This window comes from Salmo salar, chromosome ssa06 (genome assembly GCF_905237065.1).
Source record: "Salmo salar chromosome ssa06, Ssal_v3.1, whole genome shotgun sequence".
Taxonomy (NCBI): Eukaryota; Metazoa; Chordata; class Actinopteri; order Salmoniformes; family Salmonidae; genus Salmo; species Salmo salar.
In genome coordinates this window covers 41,549,674-41,574,846 of record NC_059447.1, presented here as the reverse complement: position 1 = coordinate 41,574,846, position 25,173 = coordinate 41,549,674, and the positions used below count along the sequence as shown (strand labels likewise).

At 42.8% G+C, this 25,173-nt stretch overlaps 1 protein-coding gene across 1 annotated transcript; it reads left to right on the top strand.

The window, feature by feature from the left end:
* Positions 1 to 406: 406 nt before the first annotated feature.
* On the top strand, positions 407 to 23,647 carry LOC106607272 (F-box/LRR-repeat protein 20). Its single transcript, XM_014204072.2, has 15 exons — positions 407 to 725; positions 6,483 to 6,544; positions 13,202 to 13,256; positions 13,370 to 13,444; positions 14,127 to 14,221; positions 14,346 to 14,414; positions 14,532 to 14,627; positions 15,233 to 15,359; positions 15,807 to 15,881; positions 16,683 to 16,813; positions 17,136 to 17,196; positions 18,170 to 18,214; positions 18,314 to 18,370; positions 18,590 to 18,802; positions 19,199 to 23,647. The coding sequence occupies exons 1-15, from the start codon at positions 684 to 686 to the stop codon at positions 19,304 to 19,306; spliced, it is 1,311 nt and encodes a 436-aa protein (XP_014059547.1). The 5' UTR covers positions 407 to 683; the 3' UTR covers positions 19,307 to 23,647.
* The last annotated feature ends 1,526 nt before the right edge of the window (positions 23,648 to 25,173 follow it).

Genomic DNA, 25,173 nt, shown 5'->3' with positions numbered 1-25,173 from the left:
TTATGCCCTTTATCCTGCATGAAAGACAACACACAAAAAAACTGTACAGAACAAATCGCAGGCAGGTTACGCTCTTGTCCAAAACTAGGCCTCACATGGCTCCAATGACAACTGGACAGCACAATAGCATATACAGTAGGACTACCAATAAACTGCTATTTCATAGTGTTCTTCTTTATATCACAGTTATTTAAGGTTAATGTTTTGATATCCCATAGCTCAATGATGTAGGCAGGGCCTAGGCTAAAGGGAGAAATAGGCAAGGCCTAATTCTATAGAATTCTAAATAATGGCATAATATTGCCCTAATGAAAAATGCATGAAGCCTATACTTCGTCCAGGGTTATTATCAAATGTCATTATTTGTGTCCGTAATAAAGAAGGCTAATGCTAAAAGCAGTGTTCACATATAAAGGGGGAACGGTGGAGGGGAGGGCGAACTAGTGAGCGGAGATATAAGAGTTCGGGTTGTTGGCTGGGGCAGCTGTCGAGAGGTAGGCTATTGCAATTGTGTTACAAACCGAAAAGAACTATGAAATCCGCCGTCGCAGCTGCCGAAACAACGGTAGCATGGTAGCTTTGGACTGGGGTTTGCAAGACGAGCGCCGATATCTACACGTTACTGTAATTTTAACACCCAATTACTTATCCCCCTGATCGAGTCGGGTAAACCACCGTCCGAGATGGGGAAGGAGGTTAATGGTGTTTCGCGGAGCCGGTTTGAGGTGAGTTTCTAATATATGCGATTGATAGATTACAATTATTTTTGATTGGTGTTATGGTGTTTGTTAAACTGCGTCCATGGTTGCGCACGGATGCAGCTTCCGCAGTCAATGTTTGGATTAGGGCAAACATGTTGTTTTCAAGTAACGACAACATTTTGATTTCTTCAATAGCCTGCCAGAATGTACAATTATTAAATTGGATTATAGTTACACAATTTGTTTTATAAAGCTTTCAAGGCTGATTTTAACAATTGTGGAGCCTATCAGAGCTTTCTCTTTGTGCGGTCAAAACAAAGACAATGGCACAAATACAGACTTTTAGGATTCACACTGATACTAAGCCCTACATTTCCCATCGTTTTATAAACATAAAATGTGATATTCGGGCCTACTTCATCCTACTGAGTGACTGAGTTATTTCACAGAGTTGGAGCATTGGAATGTTGTCTTTGATCAGCTATGGTTCTGTTGTGTAGACTCATGGCCGCTGCGGGTTGATTCTGCTACAGATGGGCCCTTCGCTCGGCCACGACTCGGCTAGTCCACCACCACACTCTGAATATCAACAGCAAATACAACAATATGTCTGTTTTTCAAATCATACAGGCTACGATTTCCCTAGATGTCAACAGAAGCCCCATGTTGTTTTTTTTATGCAAGCGATCGTTATTCAACGTTGTGGCAAAGTTTTCGTCCCTTTATACGCAGCGATAAAGAATGCACCAAATGTGAAATATGGCTTTGGATAAATACAGTCTCATTAACAAATGCCGTTCGTCTGTGTTCACACCGTGACATTGGCTTGTCTACCCTGAGCACTCTGTTGTTTAATCCTCATCTAGGCGGCGTGGGATTTGTGGTTTTATTTATTTTTAAAGTGCAACAGCTGACGACTCAGAAGATTCAGGCCGTACAGTCTGGCCTGACAAGCTGACATCTGCGGCAGATACGTGATCTGTAGTTTATTAGCCAATAACAATGGACTTTAACGGTTTGGAGAGTAGAATTGAAATTGTGTTGCATTTATGGTCAGGCCTATTCTTAGTCACGCCCCTGTTTTGTTTTTTTAATGGATCAACATATTGAATATTGTCAAGAGGCCTAGTGTTGTTGATTGAAACGCTACAGTTGGAGAGCGAAACAATTTTTGTGTTGTGCGTATTTAGTTTCTAATGGGATGAGGTGTGTTGTCTTCAGCAATTCTTAGTGTGAATCAGTCAGTGAGCTCAGTTCATGTACTGTAACCAAGGCAAGGCAACACATATCCCTTAAGTCTTGAGCATTTCAAACTGTTTTTCATAGACCAGAGACAAAAATGTTTTAAGAGAATTTTAACCCATTGGCTTTGAATTGTGTCTTGTATTCTGAACATTCTATTTCAACGTTTTTAGACCACACTGTCAGTTATTTAACTAATAGAAAGTCATTCATATCTAGATTTCATATTCAAATGGTAGAGAAAAGTGAACAATTTGTACATTTAACTTTTAACCTATCATGATGGGAAAGGATCCAAGTTATTTAAAAACGTCCTAAATAGTATGATTGGAGATTCAAACATGATTTAGCCTTATTTCAAACCATTTGATATACAGTGCATTCGGAAAGTGTTCAGACCTCTTGACTTTTTCCACATTTTGTTACGTTTCAGCCTTATTCTAAAATGGATGAAAAATATATATATCCTCATCAACCAACACACAATACCCAATAATGACAGTGAAAACAGGTTCTGAATTTTTTGCAAATTTATAAATAAACAAAAACAGAAACCTTATTTACACAAGTATTCAGGCCCTTTGCTGTGAGACTCAACATTTAGCTCAGGAGCATCCTGTTTCCATTGATCATCCTTGATGTTTCTACAACTTGATTGGAGTCCACCTGTGGTAAATTCAATTGATTGGACATGATTTGGAAAGGCACACACCTGTCTATATAAGGTCCCATAGTTGACAGTGCATGTCAGAGCAAAAACCAAGCCATGAGATAGGAATTGTTCGTAGAGCGCCGAGACAGGATTGTGTCGAGGCACAGATCTGGGGAAGGGTACCAAAACTTTTCGGGAGCATTGAAGGTCTCCAAGAACACGGTGGCCTCCATTCTTAAATGAAAGAAGTTTAGAACCACCAAGACTCTTTCTAGAACTGGCCACCCGGCCAAACTGAGCAATCTGGGGAGAAGGGCCTTCGTCAGGGAGGTGACCAACAACCCAATGGTCACTCTGACAGAGCTCCAGAGTTTGTCTGTGGAGATGGGAGAACCTTCCAGAAGGACAACCATCTCTGCAGCACTCCACCAATCAGGCCTTTATGGTAGAGTGGCCAGATGTAAGCCACTCCTCAGTAAAAGGCACATGACAGCCCACTTGGAGTTTGCCAAAAGGGACCTAAAGGACTCTGACCATGAGGAACAAGATTATCTGGTCTGATGAAACCAAGATTGAACTCTTTGGACTGAATGCCAAGCGTCACATCTGGAGGAAACCTGGTACCATCCCTATGGTGAAGCAAGGTGGTGGCAGCATCATACTGTGGGTATGTTTTTCAGAGGCAGGACTGAGACTAGTCAGGATTGAGGGAAAGATGAACGTTGCAAAGTACAGAGATCCTTGATGAAAACCTGCTCCAGGACCCCAGACTGGGGCGAAGGGTCACCTTCCAACAGGACAACTACCTTAAGTACACAGCCAACACAATGCAGGAGTGGCTTCGGGACAAGTCTCTGAATGTCCTTGAGTGGCCCAGTCAGAGCCCACACTTTAACCCGATCGAACATCTCTGGAGAGATGTGAAAATTGCTGTGCAGCGACGCTCCCCATCCAACTTGAAAGAGCTTGAGAGGATCTGCAGAGAAGAATGGGAGAAACTCCCCAAATACAGGTGTGCCAAGCTTGTCGCATCATACCCAAGAACACTCAAGGCTGTAATCTCTGCCAAAGGTGCTTCAACAAAGTACTGAGTAATGGATCTGAAAACTTTTTGCATTGTCATGGGGTATTGTGTGGATATTGAGGGGGGGGAACAATTTAATAAATTTTTAGAATAAGGCTGTAATGTAACAATGTGGAGAAAGTCAAGGGGTTTGAATACTTTTTGAATGCACTGTACAATAGGATATATCACATGGAAGAGTATTTCTCACCATTCAAGAAAAGGTACTTTGTAATAATGTGTGAGATAACATACTCAAACCATAAGCGCAGTTCCACGGTAACGGAATTGCGTTGACTCAGATTTTTCACTTAAAATGTATGCCCAACAAAAACCATTGATTTCAAAGTTTAACAAGCCTATGCACAAGGAATACTTTTGAAAGCAATTTACACTGAACATTTTACAATAACACATTTACTGGAAGAACTGTGCAGATGCAAAGTTTGGTAACAGAATTTCGTAAAATCTCCCTGTGTCAACGTTTTCCAGAAACTCTAAACATCTGCTCCAAATTAAGATTCAACAATGTCTGCAGACAGAATGCAATGTCAGCTATGACATGACACATTGACTTTGAAAAATGTCTTTTGATTATTAAACGACAGCAATTAACGGAATTGCGGTAACAGAATTTCATCATGGGTCCCTGATCTGTACTACACAGAAATGCATAGTTCTGGATATGAATGCCATTCTCTTCATAGTTATGTATCCTAAATAGGTACAAAGGTATAAATATGTAATATCCTCCTGTGCATGTTTGGGTATTATTGTACACACTGGCTATTATTTTAATGAGCTCTGCCCCCCTCCACCCCCCCCAAACAAGACCAAATTTGGTTGGACCGGACCAAATCAAAACCAATCATAGACCTCTGTTTCACAAGCTTGAACGTTCAAAGTACAGTACAGCACTATAGAGCTCAGTGAAGAACAGAACAGTAAAGTTCGGTAGAGTATAGTTTACCATTGTAGCCAATTCAATTGCAGAAAATCACTTACCAATTACATTTTTTTAGGGGGGGGGGGTTTAATCACTTAATAATGAATTAACAAAATGTATATCTGTAAAAACAGTAACTTATTGATAGGTCTACCTTTACTTGTTACTTAAAGATGTGTGGGTTTTTGGTAAAGGAATTTCAAGGCACAAGGCAATGTTTCTTAAACTTACACAAGGCAAAAACAAGTTATACAAAACGAAACATGTTTATTAGTTGGCAGGGGTCTTTATTTACTTAAGCATTATTGTGTTTTTATGTATTATTAATACCTTTTTTAAAATACTTTTTCTAGTAGATGTTTTCTAAGACCCCTTTTCCATCTGTTTGGCCCAAAATCAAAGCCTTTACCTATTCTGAAATGTTTAGGATGGAAAATTGTTTAAAAATGTGTGTATGCCTTCATTTCTCTCAAATATAGTCTTAGCTTTCATTTGACACCAGATTTGATATGCTCCTATCGACTTCACATGTTGGTGCTCTTGGGTCCTTTTTACATGGAAATGACCAATAACTACTGTGGCCCTGCAAACAATCACAATGTTACACCACAAAGGAAAAACAATGTAGGCTATATTCCCCAGACCATGCGCATCTGGTTATTTTGGAAATGGCTGTGGGTTATTTTACCTGTTGAGTAGTTCTCTGAAAGGCAAGCTGTCAGAGTGAATTTGCCCCAAAAGCGAAATGCCTGTCCTTTCCTGCTCTCTCAGTGTGAAAGTAAACAGGGATCATAGGACAGGCTTAATGTACTATTGACCCTGTGTGTCCCCTGAATTTTTATTATAAGTTAACAGAAAATAAATCATAGATTCACATTCAAAATATCCATATATTGGAGGTCAGACTAACAGTAGACTCATGTTGACTTTGTCACAAAGTTGCTCAAGTCTTTACAATGGATGAAGTATATTCCTGTTTATGCTTGATATCTTTGTCATTACATCGACCACCAGTATGGTTCAGCATTACTGCATTTGACAGGTCCTATTCTGACTACAATACTCCTCCAGGAATAATTAAAAAAATAATATGCCATTTAGCAGATCAAAGTTATCCAAAGCAACTTAGGCTGCACTTACACAGACAGGTCAACTAACATATTTGTTCCACTAATTGGTGTTTTTGACCAATCACATCAGATCTTTTCACATATCTTTTTCAGAGCTGATCTGATTGGTCGAAAGACATGAGTAAGAGAAAAAGAATATCAGAATTGGGCTGCTTGTGTAAATGCAGCCTTAGTCATACAACCAATGTTGTATGGGTGGCCCCAGGAAAGATGAATGCAATTGACTTACCCATTAAGTGCTTCATACCTGGACAAATGTAGGCTTGCTCCTAAATATGGAAACTCTGCAAACTAGAGTAGGATACTATTTTCCATGACATCATCTTTCAGTGTATCGAGGGACTGAATATCTCATGGATCCTAATTCTCTGTTTGTGGGTGTGTTAAAACACCTCTTCTGTAGTCACTGTTCAGACATTACAACATAAACATAGGAAGCAAGAAAACAGTGAGATGATCAGACAGGAAGGAAGGAAGCAAGAGACATTTCACACCGGGTTTGATTAGGAGACATATGTCTCCCTTCATCTCTATCTCCACCGCACTCACTGTATCATCCCCTTTCTCCCATCAAGCTTTGACATTGAACCTATCTACTGATGAGACAGTGATCGTTTATCATTGGTTACATGCTGGAGCTTTCCTTGGGGTGGGGCAGAGAGAATAGAGGAAGTCTAGGCCAGTCCTGCTGTGAGCGACAGAGCCAGAGGAAGTTAACACGCTCTTCTTCTTCTTTTCTTCCTCACAGATGTTCTCAAACAGCGACGAGGCTGTCATCAATAAGAAGCTGCCCAAGGAGCTGTTGCTACGGTGAGCGAGGGCTTTCCAATGACTGGGCCGTATGCACACACAGAATATGGCATGCCACATGCTCAACGCCATCAAACATCTTAACCTGCCCAAAACACAGCCATGTACACTCATCCACCTGCTCCACACAACACAGCCACTGACAATTTGGGAGGTTACATCGTGACACTCAACCATGAGCCACCTTAGAAACGAAGGGTCACTATACTGGGGCTCTAGTGGTTTGGTCAACATCACCGACCAACTGCCATCTGCCACTCTCCCTCATGCGCTCCATCCCACTTGCCCCAATTTCCCCTCCCCCAATGCTAAAACTAATTAAACACAGATGGTCTGGGCTATAAAACATTCAAATCAATTAAGCAAAACAAAAAAAGTAAAAGCCCTTGAGCAAACAGAAAATGGAGGCCATAACTCAAGCCTGGGTCTCACCAGCAGAACGGTCTGGGATAGAGGTGCTGACGGTGGGGGGTGTGCTGAAGGTGCAGGGGCCATAGACTGAGCTCTGATTTACTAGGGCTTTTGGGTTAGGGGCAGGCTTGCCGAGGCCAATTGCAACATTATACTCCCCCTACATCACACTGGGCTGCAGAGTGTAATGTGTTACATATGAATCCATCACATATACATACCTATTCTCGAAGGGCATAGACAACTTCTGACTTCTTCCACATTTTGTGTTACAACCTGAATTTAAAAATGGGTAACATTTCCATTTTTTTGTTCACTGGCCTACACACTAATAATGTCAAAGTGGAATTGTTTTCTGAAATGTTTACAAATGTAATAAAAATGAAAAGCTGAAATGTCTTGACTCAATAAGTATTCAACCCCTTTGTTATGGCAAGCCTAAATAAGTTCAGGAGTAAAAAATGTCTTAACGAGTGGCATACGTTGCATGGACTCACTCTGTGTGCAATAATAGTTTTTGAATGACTACCTCATCTCTGTACCCCACACATACAATTATCTGTAAGGTCCCTCAGTCGAGCACTGAATTTCAAACACAGATTCAACCACAAAGACCAGAGGTTTTCCAATGCCTCGCAAAGAAGGCTACCTATTGGTAGATGGGTAAAGAATTTAAAAAAGCAGACATTGAATATCCCTTTGAGCATGGTGAAGTTATTAATTACACTTTGGATGCTGTATCAATTCACCCAGTCACTACAAAGATACAGGTGACCTTCCTAACTCAGTTGCCAGAGAGGAAGGAAACTGCTCAGGAATTTCACCATGAGGCCGGTGGTGACTTTAAAACTGTTACAGAGTTTAATGGCTGTGATGGGAGAACTGAGGATGAATCAACAGCATTGTAGTTACTCCACAATACTAACCTAATTGATAGTGAAAAGAAGGAAGCCTGTACAGAATTCAAATATTTGAAAACAATAAACATGCATCCTGTTTGCAACAAGGCACTAAAGTAATAATGCAAAAAATGTAATTAACTTTGTTTGGAATACTGTGTTATTTTTGGGGCCAATATGTACTACTCTACATATTTTCAAGCATAGTGGTGGCTGCATCATGTTATGGGTGTGCTGTAATTGTTAAGGTCTGGGGAGTTTTTCAGGATAAAAAATTAACGGAATGGAGCTAAGCAAAGGCAAAATCCTGGATGAATTCACCTTTCTGCAGGACAATAACCTAAAACACGAGGCCAAATCTACACTGGAGTTGCTTACCAAAAAGACAGTTTGACTTAAATCTACTTGAAAATCTACGGCAAGACCTGAAGATTCACAGCTGCAATTGCTGTAAAAGGTGCTTCAACAAATATTGACTCGGGTGTGAATACTTTAGTAAATGAGAGTTTAATAAATGTTGAAATCTGTCTATAACACAACAATGTGGAAAAAGTCAAGGGGTATGAATACTTTCTGAAGACACTGGTACACTACATACATACATACATACATCAGCATACAGTTGAAGTTTACATACACTTAGGTTGGAGTCATTAAAACTTGTTTTTCAACCACTCCACAAATTTCTTGTTAACTAACTATAGTTTTGGGAAGTTGGTTAGGACATGTAATTTTTCCAACAATTGTTTACAGACAGATTATTTCACTTATAATGAACTGTATCACAATTCCAGTGGGTCAGAAGTTTACATACTAAGTTGACTATGCCTTTAAACAGCTTGGAAAATTCCATAAAATGATGTCAATTAGCCTATCAGAAGCTTCTAAAGCCATGACATCATCTGAGTCAATTGGAGGTGTACCTGTGGATGTATTTCAAGGCCTACCTTCAAACTCACTGCCTCTGCTTGACGACATGGGAAAATCCAAAGAAATCAGCCAAGACCTCAGAAAAAAAATTGTAGACTTCCACAAGACTGGTTCATTCTTGGGAGCAATTTCCAATTGCCTGAAGGTACCATGTTCATCTGTACAAACAATAGTACACAAGTATAAACGCCGTGGGACCACGCAGCCCTCATACCGCTCAGGAAGGAAACGTGTTCTGTCTCCTAGAGATGAATGTACTTTGGTGCGAAAAGTGCAAATCAATCCCAGAACAACAGCAAAGGACCTTGTGAAGATGCTGGAGGAAACGGGTACAAAAGTATCTATACCCACAGTAAAACGAGTCCTATATCGAAAACCTGAAAGGCCGCTCAGCGAGGAAGAAGCCACTGCTCCAAAACCGCCATAAAAAAGCCAGACTACGGTTTGCAACTGCACATGGGGACAAAGATTGTACTTTTTGGAGAAATGTCCTCTGGTCTGATGAAACAAACAGAACTGTTTGGCCATAATGACCATCGTTATGTTTAGAGGAAAAAGAGGGAGGTTTTTGCAAGCCAAAGAACACCATCCCAACCGTGAAGCGTGGGGGTGCTTTGCTGCAGGAGGGACTGGTGCACTTCACAAAATAGATGTCATCATGAGGACGGAAAATTATGTGAATATATTGAAGCAATATCTCAAGACATCAGTCAGGAAGTTAAAGCTTGGTCACAAATGGGTCTTCCAAATGGACAATGACCCCAAGCATACTTCCAAGTTGTGGCAAAATGGCTTAAGAACAACAAAGTCAAGGTATTGGAGTGGCCATCACAAAGCCCAGACCTCAAACCTATAGAACATTTGTGGACAGAACTGGAAAAAGTGTGTGCAAGCAAGGAGGCCTACAAACCTGACTCAGCTATACCAGCTCTGTCAGGAGGAATGGGCCAAAATTCACCCAACTTATTGTGGGAAGCTTGTGGAAGGCTACCCGAAACGTTTGACCCAAGTTAAACAATTTAAAGGCAATGCTACCAAATACTAATTGAGTGTATGTAAACTTCTGACCCACTGGTAATGTGATGAAATAAATAAAAGCTGAAATAAATCACTCTCTACTATTATTCTGACATTCCACATCCTTAAAATAAAGTGGTGATCCTAACTGACCTAAAACAGCGAATTGTTACTAGGATTAAATGTCAGGAATTGTGAAAAAAATTAGTTTAAATGTATTTGGCTAAGGTGTATTGAACATGCAGTACCAGTCAAAAGTTTGGACACACCTACTCATTCCCAGGTTTTTCTTTATTATTACTATGTTCTACATTCTAGAATAATAGTGAAGACATCAAAACTATGAAATAACACATGGAATCATGTTGTAACCAAAAAAGTGTTAAACAAATCAACATATATTTGAGATTCTTTAAAGTGGCCACCCTTTGCCTTGACGACACCTTTACACACTCTTGGCATTCTCTCAACCAGCTTCATGAGTTGGTCACCTGGAATGCATTTCAATTAACAGGTGTGCCTTGTTAATTTGTGGAATTTCTTTCCTTCATAATGTGTTTGAGCCAATCAGTTGTTGTGACAAGGTAGGGGTGGTATACAGAAGATAGCCCTATTTGGTAAAAGACCAAGTCTGTATTGTGGCAAGAACAGTTCAAATAAGCAAAGAGAAACGACAGTCCATCATTACTTTAAGACATGAAGGTCAGTCAAAGCGGAACATTTCAAAAATGTTGAACGTTTCTTCATGTGCAGTCGCAAAAACCATCAAGCACTTTGACGAAACTGTCTCTCATTAGGACCGCCACAGGAAAAGAAGACCCAGAGTTACCTCTGCTGCAGAGGATAAGTTCATTAGTTACCAGCATCAGAAATTGCAGCCCAAATAAATGCTTTACAGAGTTCAAGTAAGACACATCTCATCATCAACTGTTCAGAAGAGACTGCATGAATCAGGCTTTCATGGTTGAATTGCTGCAAAGAAATCACTACTAAAGGACACTAATAATAAGAGTCTTGCTTGGGCCAAGAAACACAAGCAAAGGACATTAGACCGGTGGAAATCTGTCCTTTGGTCTGATGAGTCCAAATTTGAGATGTTTGGTTCCAACCGCTGTGTCTTTGTGAGACACAGAGTAGGAGAACGATTGATCTCTGCGTGTGTGGTTCCCACCGTGAAGCATGGAGGAGGAGTTGTGTGGGTGCTTTGCTGGTGACACTTTAGAATTCAAGGCACACTTAACCAGCATTCAGCATTCTACAGCGACACGCCATCCCATCTAGTTTGCGCTTAGTAGGACTATCATTTATTTTTCAACAGGACAATGACCCACTACATCTCCAGGTTGTGTAAGGGCTATTTGACCAAGGAGAGTGATGTAGTGCTGCATCAGGTGACCTGTCCTCCACAATCACCCGATCTCAACCCAATTGAGATGGTTTGGGATGAGTTGGACCGCAGAATGAAGGTAAAGCAGCCAACAAGTGCTCAGCATATGTGGAACTCCTTCAAGACTGTTGGATAAGCATTCCAGGTGAAGCTGGTTGAGAGAATGCCAAGAGTGTGCAAAACTGTCATCAAGGCAAAGGGTGGCTACTTTGAAGAATCTAAAATAAAAATGTGTTGGTTACTACATGATTCCATTTGTGTTATTTCATAGTTTTGATGTCTTCTATTATTCTACAATGTAGAAAATAGTAAAAAATAAAGAAGAAACCTTGAATGAGTAGGTGTGTCCAAACTTTTGACTGGTATTGTACACCCACACACTGAGTATACCAAACATTAGGAACACCTTCTTAATATTTAGTTGCACCCCCCTTTTTGCCCTCAGAACAGCCTCAATTCGTCGGGGCATGGACTCTACAAGGTGTCGAAAGCGTTCCACAGCGATGCTGGCCCATGTTGACTCCAGTGCTTCCCACAGTTGTCAAGTTGGGTGGTGGACCATTGTTGATACACACAGGAAACTGTTGAGCGTGAAAAACACAGCAGCATTACAGTTCTCGACACAAACCGGTGCTCCTGGCACCTACTGCCATACTCTGTTCAAAGGCACCTACCTTTTTTGTCTTGCCCATACACCCTCTGAATGGCACACATTCTCAGTTGTCTCAAATCCTTCTTTAACCTGTCTCCTCCCCTTCATCTACACTGATTTGAAGTGGATTTAACGAGTGACAAATGAGGGATCATAGCTTTCACCTGGATTCACACGGTCAGTCTGTCATGGAAAGAGGTGTTTTTAACGTTTTGTGTGTGTGTAATGCCCCACCACACAATCTCTCTGCAAAAGTAAACATTTATCTAGCCTTCAAACACGATAACCATACTAGAGTTAACATAAATTCACCCACACAATAACACAATCATAAGTGTCATGCTCATCAAACATAAAGTGGCATACATAGCAGAGTTCTTTCTACAGTGGGGGAAAAGGTATTTGATCCCCTGCTGATTTTGTACATTTGCCCACTGACAAAGAAAGGATCAGTCTATAATTTTAATGGTAAGTTTATTTGAACAGTGAGAGACAGAATAACAACAAAAATATCCAGAAAAACGCATGTCAGAAATGTTATAAATTGATTTGCATTTTAATGAGGGAAATACGTATTTGACCCCCTCTCAAGCCTATGACCCCAAGAACACCATCTCCACCGTCAAACATGGAGGTGGAAACATTATGCTTTGGGGGTGTTTTTCTGCTGAGGGGACAGGACAACTTCACCGCATCAAAGGGACGATGGACGGGGCCATGTACCGTCAAAATTTGGGTGAGAACCTCCTTCCCTCAGCCAGGGCATTGAAAATGGGTGGCTCAAGAAGAAGCACATTAAGGTCCTGGAGTGGCCTAGCCAGTCTCCAGACCTTAATCCCATAGAAAATCTGTGGAGGGAGCTGAAGGTTCAAGTTGCCAAACGTCAGCCTCGAAACCTTAATGACTTGGAGAAGATCTGCAAAGAAGAGTGGGACAAAAATCCTCCTGAGATGTGTGCAAACCTGGTGGCCAACTACAAGAAAAGTCTGACCTCTGTGATTGCCAACAAGGGTTTTGCCACCAAGTACTAAGTCATGTTTTGCAGAGGGGTCAAATATTTATTTCCCTCATTAAAATGCAAATCATTTTATAACATTTTTGACTTGCGTTTTTCTGGATTTTTGTTGTTGTTATTCTGTCTCTCACTGTTCAAATAAACCTATTATTAAAATTATAGACTGATCATTTCTTTGTAAGTGGGCAAACGTACAAAATCAGCAGGGGATCAAATACTTTTTCCCCCACTGTATATGTAATTATAGGGTCGAACTGGGATTCTGGGTAGAGCCTTGTATACATAGAGGGCTCTGGTTCTGATTCTGGGTACCAAGGGTTCTGAACCATCCCTGTCTGTGTTCCAGAATCTTCTCCTTTCTGGATGTGGTGACACTCTGTCGCTGTGCCCAGGTCTCACGGGTGAGTTTGTGTTTCTGAAGTGTGTATTTGGTTCAGTGTGAGTGTTTTGAAATTGTGTGTTGGACAGAATAGTGAAACCAGTGAAGTTTACCTTGTGCCCCTCTCTCCCTCAGTCGTGGAATGTGCTCGCCCTGGACGGCAGTAATTGGCAGAGGATTGACCTTTTCGACTTTCAGAGAGATATTGAGGTCAGGAAGTCTCGCATAAACCTTCTTTTTCCTCACCTCTTCTCTCTCCTATCCTCTCCATCTCATCCTCACCTGCCATTGATTTATAAAAAAAGAAAAATTGTCTGTCTTGCCATCTTTTATCGAATCAAAGTGGACATTCATGGCTTTGACCTTTATAAACACAAACAACATTGACTTTAAACCCACATACCGTGATTATCGAAGATTGAATTCAGGACCTTAGCAGTTGGTTGTCTACCAAAGGAAAGTTTTAATTGACTACTATTGATGTTGTGCGTTCACCACAATCAATGCATTGTACTGTATGCATGACCACAGATGACCATTTAAAGGCATTTGAAATGTATGACTGATGTATTCACACAGGTGACAAGTTTAGTACATTGCCATAATCAACGATGAATAACCTGAATGCCAGGTCAAGTATGATCATGTCTGCCAGACTTGAGTGCAATATTAAGACAGACATTCAACAGGCTCTGTGAAATTGGTTCAAGTTAAGCAGTCAGTGTTTACAAAGATGGTTGAGTTTTGCCTGAACAGGCAGACTCCTACCCTATGCTCCTGCTACATGTATTTTTGCATGTATGTGAAAGTGAAGATGATCTGGGGATGAATCTATGTTTTATGAGAGGTGTTTGTTTGTTTGTTTGTTTGTTTGTTTGTCCGTGTGTTGCAGGGGCGAGTGGTGGAGAACATCTCGAAACGATGTGGGGGATTCCTGAGGAAGTTGAGTCTGAGGGGCTGTCTGGGGGTGGGGGACAGCGCTCTGAGGTGAGGACTGACTGGGAACTCTTGGCACTGAGGAGGGTGAGGGGAGGAGATTGATTGTGGGAGCTGGAGGGCAAGTACACACACTCCAGTGCAAATATGTCTGTTCCTGTTTGTTTTTCAACAGAACCTTCTCCCAGAACTGCAGGAATATTGAGCTGCTTAGTTTGAATGGCTGCACCAAGATTACTGACAGGTGTTTGCAGACATTTATGCCTTATTATGTTTGTCTAGTATAATTATGTTTTGCTAATGTACTAAAGTGTTACATTATTATATATGTAAGTCTCTTGTCTCCTCCTCTCCCATGCAGCACATGTAATAGCCTCAGTAAGTTCTGTCCCAAGCTCAAGCACTTGGACCTCGCCTCCTGTACCTCAATCACCAACCTGTCACTCAAAGCACTTAGGTGAGGGGTCTCTCTTTCTCCCTCTCTCTTGCACGCACACTCATACTGTCAGCATTCCTGGGAAAACCTTGTCACTCACCTTTTTGGTGATTTGATTGTAGTCATCCCTCTTCATGCTCCGTGACAGTTTGTTGACTCTAGGACTAATATAAGCCATTCAAAATATCCTGGGACTTTTTTGAGCTACAAGGTTTTTCCAGGACTCCGACAATACTCACTCTCACACACACACACACCGGGGAGTCTCCTCAGCAAGAGCAGATGGTTGCATCTGTTGTACAAGCATAGGGTGAACAGGTAATTCCGTTATTTACATTTACATTTTACATTTTAGTCATTTAGCAGACGCTATTATCCAGAGCGACTTACAGTAGGGAATGCATACATTTCATACAATTTCATACATTTTTTTTTTTTTTCCTGTGCTGGCCCCCCGTGGGAATCGAACCCACAACCCTGGTGTTGCAAACACCATGCTCTACCAACTGAACTACAGGGAAGGCTTATTCAGGGGATGTGCATAAATATGGGGCACATTTGTTGTTGTTTTGCTGGATTTGTATCTAATATCTGTCTCGTGGTCTGACCCATTTCTTCCCCTGCAGTGAGGGCTGTCCTCTGTTAGAGCAGCTTAATATCTCGTGGTGTGACCAGGTGACTAAGGATGGCATCCAGGCCTTGGTACGATGCTGTCCCGGACTTAAAGGCCTTTTCCTCAAGGGCTGCACACAGGTAGGGCAAGGCAACAAAAGGGTCAGCTAGAGATGGGACCATTAAAAAGCACCTCGGTCTAAGAAAGGTGCATTAACAGAAGAACAGACTGGATATGTGAGAGATATTCAGACACCCTTGGAGGTGAAATGAACAAATGGATCGCATAAGGTTAGCATTGTAGCTAGGAGGATGAGGCATTAAGATATAGGTAGACTGAAGGGCTGACTGAGGGGCTTAGCTAGTCTAGATATGAGACCAGGGCTAATGTTTGTATTGCATGCAGTGTGATGGGGATGGTAGATCCAAACAGCAGGTAGGACATTTAGTTGCAGAAGGGGGTTAGCTAGCTACCTCATTGGTGGGGTTACCTTGGGGCACTGCTAATGGGATTTGAAATGACACCCTCTCTCTCTCTCTCTCTCTCTCTCTCCTATCTGCTTCTTTCCGTCTCCACCTATTAACTAGTTGGAGGATGAAGCACTGAAGCACATTGGTGCACACTGTCCAGAGCTGGTCACTCTCAACTTACAGACGTGTTCGGTAAGCAAGCACCTCTTTCAGTGTTTAGGTCACATAACAGCAAAACCTGCTGGTCACAGCTCCAAAATAAAGTGAGTGTCTTGCTTGATATTTCAGCACCCATCATGTTTGGGGCTGAATGCTTTGTTGTGGTGGGTTGGGGGCTTGTAACTCCTGAATAGGTTTTTCATTGAGAAATGATGAATCTCTAATAGCTGTTGTGGCCATCCATATGGAAGGTAAATGAGTCATGTCCTACCTCTCTGCTGTTTTCTTTTGTGGACTTTATTGTGTACAAGGCTGCTCAATCAGTCTGCATCCTGCCCTGCAGTAGAGGGACTGGTGTGGACTGAGGCCTGCCCTGCCATGTAACCTACATAACCAATAGTGTGTGAAATCCACCCAGACAACACATTTGTTTCTCTGGCATCCTCTTTATCTGTGACTCCAAATTCCCTTCCTGTTATGTTTACACCCCAAATGCCTCTCTCCCTCCCTCCCTCTTTCCTTCCTTGTCTCCTTCTCAATGTCTCCCATCTTTTCAGCAGCTCCCTCATCTTTTGCCAGACTCACCTCTTTTTCGTCCTCTCTCTTTTTACACCTGTGCTTTCTCTGTGTGGCTCCCCCTCGCAACTTTCTGCAATCTTGTAAGATCAGAATATATCACAAAACAAGATATGCTTCTCATTCCCCGTTCTGAGGTGGATATTCGTAGCCTACGGCATCAGTTATGGTAATATTGTTAATTTTGATAATGGCGTTATAGCTGTTTGATGCCGTGGAAGTTCTGCTAGTGACCCGTGCCTGTTTCCCTCTGAGCAGCAGATCACAGACGAAGGTCTCATTACTATATGCCGGGGCTGTCACCATCTGCAGTCGCTGTGTGTCTCAGGTTGTGCCAACATCACAGACGCCATCCTCCACGCCTTGGGACTGAACTGCCCGCGCCTCAGGTTGGTACTCCCTCTGCTCCTATTCTACCTCCTCACCCCGAACCTTGCTCCAACCCCTCCACACTGGTCTCCGGTGTCCTCCTCCCACCAAGCCCACCTCATCCAACCCACATCCACGCTACCCCCACCCATCCCTGCTTCTAACCCCTGTTCACTCCATATACCACCAGAAACTCCGTACAACCTTTTATACTTTAACGACTCAAATACACCCCGCTCTCCTTTCTGGTTAGTGCCCAAGTTAACCCATCTTGTATTTCCTCAGACACGTCAATACATAGCAGTTCCCCCGACCATAACAGTATGTCCTGTCTCCTTTCAGAATATTAGAGGTGGCTCGCTGCTCTCAGCTCACAGATGTGGGCTTCACTACACTAGCAAGGGTGAGTGTGGAAACTGACGCAGGTCACACACACCTCTGACGTACACTACCGTTCAAAAGTTTGGGGTCACCTAGAAATGTCCTTGTTTTTAAAAGAAAAGCATTTTTTATTTGTCCATTTTAAAATAACATCAAATTGATCTGAAATACAGTATAGACATTGTTAATGTTGTAAATGACTATTGTAGCTGGAAACTGCTGATGGAATATCTACATAGGCGTACAGCGGAATATCTACATAGGCGTACAGCGGCCCATTATCAGCAACCATCACTCCTGTGTTCCAATGGCACGTTGTGTTAGCTAATCCAAGTTTATCATTTTAAAAGGCTAATTGATCATTAGAAAACCCTTTTGCAATCATGTTAGTACAGCTGAAAACTGTTGTTCTGATTAAAGAAGCAATAAAACTGGCCTTCTTTAGACTAGTTGAGTATCTGGAGCATCAGCTGTTATGGGTTCGATTTACAGGCTCAAAATGCCCAGAAAGAAATAACTTACTTCTGAAACTCATCAGGCTATTCTTGTTCTGAGATATTAAGGCTATTCCATGTGAGAAATTGCCAAGAAACTTAAGATCTCGTACAACGCTGTGTACTACTCCCGACACAGAACAGCGCAAACTGGCTCTAAGCAGAATAGAAAGAGTGGGAGGCCCCAGTGCACAACTGAGCAAGAGGACAAGTACATTAGTGTCTAGTTTGAGAAACAAGATGCTTCAGAAGTCCTCAGCTGGCAGCTTAATTAAATAGTACCCGCAAATCACCAGTCTCATCGTCAACAGTGAAGAGGCAACTCCGGGATGCTGGCCTTGTGTCTGTGTTCTTTTGCCCATCTTAATCTTTTCTCTTTATTGGCCAGTCTGAGATATGGCTTTTTCTTTGTAACTCTACCTAGAAGGCCAGCAAACTTTTGAACGGTAGTGTATATGTGTTGTCTTACTGTTTAATTTATTTATTTATTTTTTCTGGCAGAATTGTCATGAGCTGGAAAAGATGGACCTGGAAGAGTGTGTGCAGGTGAGCTAGCCTGCTCAACACGCACATTCCCACACACACACTAACATACACTGTAGCACCATCCACCAGAAGGATACGTTTGTTTATGTCTCTCCCCAGATCACGGACGGCACACTTATCCAGTTGTCCATCCACTGCCCTCGTCTGCAAGTTCTGGTGAGCACTAGCTAATGGCTTCTATCCTAGGAGCTTGTCTCAAACAATCTAAGGAAGGTCTTGAAATTCTATGAAATACATTTCAGAAGAACTTGTTTCTTAGATAATCCACAGTCTCATGGTGTTAATAACAAAAGACACCCAGTGTGTCGGGTGGCAGTAGTATTGCTGTTCTAAACTGTTCCCTTGTTGTTTTTGTGGTCTCTCTCTCTCTCTCAGAGCCTGTCTCACTGTGAGCTGATTACTGACGATGGCATCAGACATCTGGGCAGCGGGCCCTGTGCCCACGACCGGCTAGAGGTGATCGAGCTGGACAACTGCCCCCTGATCACGGACGCCTCGCTGGAGCACCTGAAGACCTGCCACAGCCTGGACCGCATCGAGCTCTACGACTGCCAGCAGATCACCCGCGCAGGCATTAAGAGACTAAGGGTAGGCACTGGTGCTACAGCGTACATTGCTGCGTTGTGTACAGACACCCAGACTCGCATAGATTACAGTAGATTAATGAACATTTCTTAAATGCGGTTGTATATGTAACCGATGTGAAATGGCTAGTTAGTTAGCGATGGTGCGCGCTAATAGCATTTCAATCAGTGACGTCACTCGCTCTGAGACTTGAAGTAGGGTTTCCCCTTGCGTTGCAAGGGCCGCGGCTTTTGTGGCGCGATGGGTAACGATGCTTCGTGGGGTGTCAGTTGTTGATGTGTGCAAGGGTCCCTGGTTCGAGCCCAGGTTGGGGCGAAGAGAGGGACGGAACCTACACTGTTACATATAGACCCTTACACCAACACTTGTCTTTTTATCTCTTTCTTTCCTCCTCTCCAGACCCATCTACCTAATATCAAAGTGCACGCGTATTTCGCCCCCGTCACCCCACCCCCCTCGGTCGGGGGGAGTCGCCAGAGATTCTGTCGTTGCTGTATCCTGCTATGATGCGAAGACTGCGCCCCCCACCCCCCCTCAGCCCAACATCTGCCCCTCCACCCAACCTGGCTCGGCCTGGTCCGATCCGGCCTCCGGGTATACATGCTGGTGTGTCCCCCTGATTGGTGCCGCAGAGAGAGGGAGAGAGCCCAACCACCACAGGGTCTGGGAAGAACCTTCCCAACGACGTTCCCAAAGCCACTCACAACAGCCTTTGTCAAACACACAAACCCACACACACACACACACATCACCACAGATGAGCGTCAATACATTCCCTGCTGTCCCCAGGCTGATGTTCTAAAGACCACCCAGCATTACAGGGAGGATTACATAATAGAACCACTGCTGTTTACAGATTAGGCTCCTGATACACTGTATGGACTACATGAAGCTAGGGCTCACTGGATACAAGGTTCCCTATGGACTAGTATGACCTTTTACTGAAGGATCAGGAAGATAGCTTCTTATCCAAACCTAACATCCAATGTGTGTCTGGGTGTTGAGAGGATAACCAGAAACATGGCTAGTTACTATGAGGATATTGGTTTGGTAGAAATGCCCTCAGAATCTTTCAACGACTGACAAGCTACCTCTAGACATAAATGCACTTCAATGTGAGGAGCTCTTTGTTAGCCTCTGGTTCCAGACTGCCCACTCCAAACTTATAGCTAGGCCAGTTTTTTATTTTTTATTACTAAAGACCAGTTTCCATTGGCACTTTGAAGTCAAGCCAGGTCGGGCTGGCCTTGGTGGGGCTAGCTGAAGTTGCGTTTCCGCTGCCTCCAAATAGAATAAATGATGTCATGTTGCTAGGTAGCCAATATGCGGCTTCGCTAATGTTGCTAACTGGCAAGATGTTGACGAATTTAAATTCACCCTCACAATGCTTTAACTAACTTTAACCCATACTCCTGTCAGTGCTAGCCATACTCAGAGCCATGTATTTAGCTTGCTAACTAGCTAAACGGTTAGCGTCGCTATTGGCTAGCTAGCTAACCAAGCAAACCACACAACCGGTTTAATAGGATGTAACTACGACCTGGCCATCTACAATTCCTGCTAGCTACAGTAGCTTGTTTTAACTCTGAAATGCTAGCTAATAATGGTACCTAGCATTTTAGGGCTGACTGTTGTCATAAAGGTTTGTGTAGTGCAAAAATGTATGGATCCAGCTGTGGTGGTAATTCGTGTCATGTCTGACTACTGCAGTACTACTTGTCCATGTGCTAGCTATCAGCGCACACACCCAGATGAGCTAGCTAAACGTTGGCAGCATCCAGCAGTGATTTGAATTTTTAAAATATTTGTATATTTCTTTTAGCTACGTCACCAGCCCGAATTCTAATCGCGCTGGCACCAGTTGTGAAACTGGGCTGCGCTGGCTCGAATTTGAGAATTCCATTCGAACCAGCTCTAATTTGGCCCCAATTTTAAGTGCTAGTGGAAAAGGGTGACTTCCTGGTGTCAACAGCCCCCCCCCCCCCCCCCACACACACACACACACACACACACACACACACACACACACACAAACATAGTGTAGATACAGTGGGTAGTAGTTCTTATCTAGACTCAAAGTAGCTACAGCTTAGTGCAGGCCTGCTAGGGGATATGCTGAGTTTATCCAGGAAAATGATGACACTTCTCTATGACTCACCTAATAGTTTACTGCCACATGACTACACACACTTGAAAATGCGCACACACACACAGCTCAATACCCTTTCCCCCTCTCCCTTTCTCTGTTACAATCAGAAGCTTCATTGTACAAAAAAAAAGAGGAAGGTGAATATTTTTCTAAAAAGGACACCAGTTGAGACTTACAAGTGGGGACTTGAGAAGATGCCAAATGTTGCATGTAACAATTCTAGTTTTTTAAATGTAATATATGTAAGTACTGTGGAAATCCAGCGTTGCAGCCAGCTAAACCACACCACAGACCATGGTGTGAAGGAGAGATTTACGTCAATGTGTCTCGCACTATGAACTATGTTAAGCCAAACACATACTGTACACACACAGTTGTGTGTGTGTGTGTGTGTGTGTGTGTGTGTGTGTGTGTTTGTGAGAGAGAGAATGTTCCGGGGCTATGGGGAGTAGTTTGGACAGTGAACCATTTTGGAGACATAATTAACCAGGCCCCTGCAAGCTAGTCTTAACAACAACAAAATATAGAATAGAGACACAAACGCATAAAATGAAAAAGATTGACGTCACTGCGAGTTTGTGATGCCAGACAGACCAGGAGGACGGAAAGAAAAAGCCAACCGAAAACAAAGTATCTGTATTTTCATTTTGTTGCTTTTAGTCTTTTTTTTCCCCCTTGGTGATGAACATTCTTGATGAATGCGAGCTGGTGAACCACACATGGGTAGAAAGAGATGACCAGTGTTGCTAGCAGGCACCGGGATCTGGTCAGTGACAGTGATGCCCCTTCAACTCCCATGAGGCCTTGCAGGGGAGAGGGTGCCATTGGAGTTGACCCTGCCACCAGCGCAACGCCACCTCTTTCTGCCTGGAACCAGTGACATGAGAGGAGGAGGGGCCGCTGGGATTGGATAGGAACAAGGAAGTCGTTTAGAATCTTGACCTGGAGTGAGCTGAGCTCACAAAACTGGCCTGCTGACAGATGTTGGAGTGCAGGGCTATGTGTCCCAAAACGCCACTACTACCACCTTACCAAAACACTTTGACCCCTGTTCATGAGTATCAAAGCCTTTCATCTGGATCCTTCCTCCTCACCCACACTTTAACCTTTCTGTTTTCTGTCTCGCCTCTCTCTGTTCTGTTTTTCTTTTTGTAGTTTAGTCTTTTTTTAGCCTTTTTCTGTTCAAGTTGGTGACTTCTACATCTCGTTCTCACCCCTCCCCACTCTCTTTTCTGTTTGGTGTGTTTTGGGTTGGGGCTGTTTTTTGTTTTGCATTCAGTCATGAGTTCAGTGTTTTCCCAAGTTAAGTTTGAGCCCTCTTGCAGTCCTTGGTTTTGGTCTTATGCGGTTTGTGTTCTATTACGAGTTCTTGTTACCTAATGTCCAGAGTGTAGCCTTTGTACAGGGGGAAGGGTTGGACACAGTGCAATTTGTAAAATAAGTTAATAATGAGTCGGTGAGGATGAACCGGGATCCATGGTATGTATAATGGATGTTATACAACGTATTGAATGTGTTTCCATGAAGGCGTTGTCTGGGAACGTGGGGGGTTAGGGCCTAGGTTGTGTGCTGATGTAGCAGAAACAGATTCCTCTCCTGATGTGCTTTCCCTTTACTTGTTATGCCTTGCTTTGGGGAGCCCCTAACACCGTGATGCAGCGCAGCCCACTGTAGAAACAAAACAGAGTTGGTAGGCCCAATATAAATGTTTTAATGTTGTCTAAAAATGCATATTTCCTTCTAAGATTCAAACCAACCAACAGGCAAAACATTTACTGATGATTATTTTGTGATTTGTCAGCCAAGGGTGGAAGTGGGAGGGAGATAATGCAAACTGAGATTAATCTAGTCTGATCTGTTTTGTTGAATGTGGGTTTATGGGGGATTAGAGAACATCCAGCAGCCAAGATGGCAGAGATGCATAATGTAGTCTCATACTACTCACCCTCTGGTTGGGTGCAACTGTGCTTCCACTGCTCTGTACGGTCTGGAGTTACTGGAGGGAAAGTCATGGTGAAGCCTGGATCCATAACACCTGTTTGCCCTCTTCACACATAGTTGCTGAGTCACAGGCACCCCTTCTACTCGCTTAGTCATACACAGACACACTGAGACACACGGTACGCACTGACCATTTGCACTGCCATGGTCCTCTCTGAATCATAACTCAGTTGAGAGTGAAGGTATGCAGAGTAGACATGCATGCCTACACATACACACTATTGACAGCACAGACAACAGGCAAATTCAGACTCAAGCGGTACCTTTAGAATTTATTCAGTATACAAACACATGAGAACATGTCCATACCGGGTTCTCATAAACTACACAAACCACCCTGTAGAATGTCAAGACGAATCACATGCAAAACAATTATACTGCTTCATTCCACTTTTTTTCCAGCAGTTTACATGAAAGAAGACAGATTACTGAATTCTGGATCAGTCCACTCAGTCCCCATGACTAGACTGTGTGTTGGAGGGGGTAGGGGAGGACGGCTGGCTGTCTGCGTGAACAAGATGGTGGATCTAAAGTGTGTCCTTGGTAGTTTGACACCTGGGGATTACTTTACTTTTTTTTTTTTACTTTACACAATGACTGTAGTTCATATAAATTAATGTAAATCTATTTTTTTTTCTTTTTTTTTTTTACAATTAACTGATTATAAATATGTATGTATGAATAAATATATAACTATATATTATTAAGATTTGCCTGTTATTTCTGTAATTGCAGTATGTTGAAGTGTTAATTAATTTTGCTCTGAAATTTTTCCTGGCCTGACTAGGAAAAACTCTTGGCCCCAGTTATAGCCTATATATAGAGACCAGAGTTTTTCCTGGTCAGGTAGTCTCCACTATATTGTAAAAGTCCTACATGTTTTCCTATAACTGGATGTAATGCATGTTGTCCTAACCTTAGCGCAACACTAGAGGGCAGCAATAAGCTACTTTCCAAAAAAAGTCTGAGAAACCCAACCCTGAGGACTGTGCGGGGTTGTAAAGCAAGCTGGAACTATGTTACGAGTAGTTAAACGCTCTTTTACTTAATTGATCCACTTTGTAGCAAAACTTAATTCAAACATGTATGTAACCCAAGTCTCCATACTAATGATGTGTGGGTATCTGATGTCAGTGATGAAATCACAGATGAATGAACAGGATCATTCTGTCTGCCCCATTGGGAGTAACCACACTTCTACCAGTCCTACAGTGCCATGACGACCAGCGACTTAGCTTGTGATGTTGTTGGGCTCATAGTGCCACATGGGGGACATTTTGGCTCCAGTTGTCCCCCTGCTGCTCGAGATATTGTGTTCCTCCTTCTCCTTCCCTCTGGCATGGAGCGGCTTGTTTTTGCCTCCTATCTTGTCATTGTGGGGACCTTATTTTTAGCTGGCTTACAGACACCTGGGGTATTAGTCTGCGAGTGCACAGCAGAGCAGGCAGATTGAAAATCGTATGAATGTTCATTGAGGTTGTATTGTTTTTTTCCCACACAAAGCAATTGACTAATAAGAATGCTGTGTCCTATGGCTAAGTTTGTAGTCGAGACTCACACTCGGGTAATTGGTCACACTTGTGCCATTCAGCATAATGACATACACACACTTTAGAGACTAATATGGCATATGCTTAAATATGACGCATGTGGCAGTCGACAAACAATGCGCACACACATGCCTCCCCTAAACACACATGCAGGAGATCAAACTGCAGCCCCGGTGTTATATTAGGTAGCATGTTCCATTGCTCTCTGCGTCTGCACAATCTGCCATGCAGCTGGCACTTGCTGCTGACGCGCTGGAGAAAACTAGGAATAATTCATTTGAATATGATTACTGAGGCTGGGGTAACACAATAATAATGTCACTCTCCTTGGCTTCCTTTCCTCCTCTCTTGCTCTCTCTCTCCCCCTCTCTCTCTCTCCCCCTCTCCTCCATTGAATGGCTTCTGACAGCTTAGCCCAAACTTTGATGAAGGGCTTAGGTGGAATAATGGAATGCATACATACATAGAAATACTGTAATCATATGCAGAATTGTAGCTCTCTCTGATGTTGTGGCAGACTGCTTCCAGCTCTGTGTTTACACACACACACACACACACACACACACACACACACACACACACACACAGGCTCTCCATCACTCTTCCCCTTTCACCTATGTGAAAGTAGAAGAGTTTGTCCCTGTCAGTGAGCCCACAGTTGAACAAATGACCAA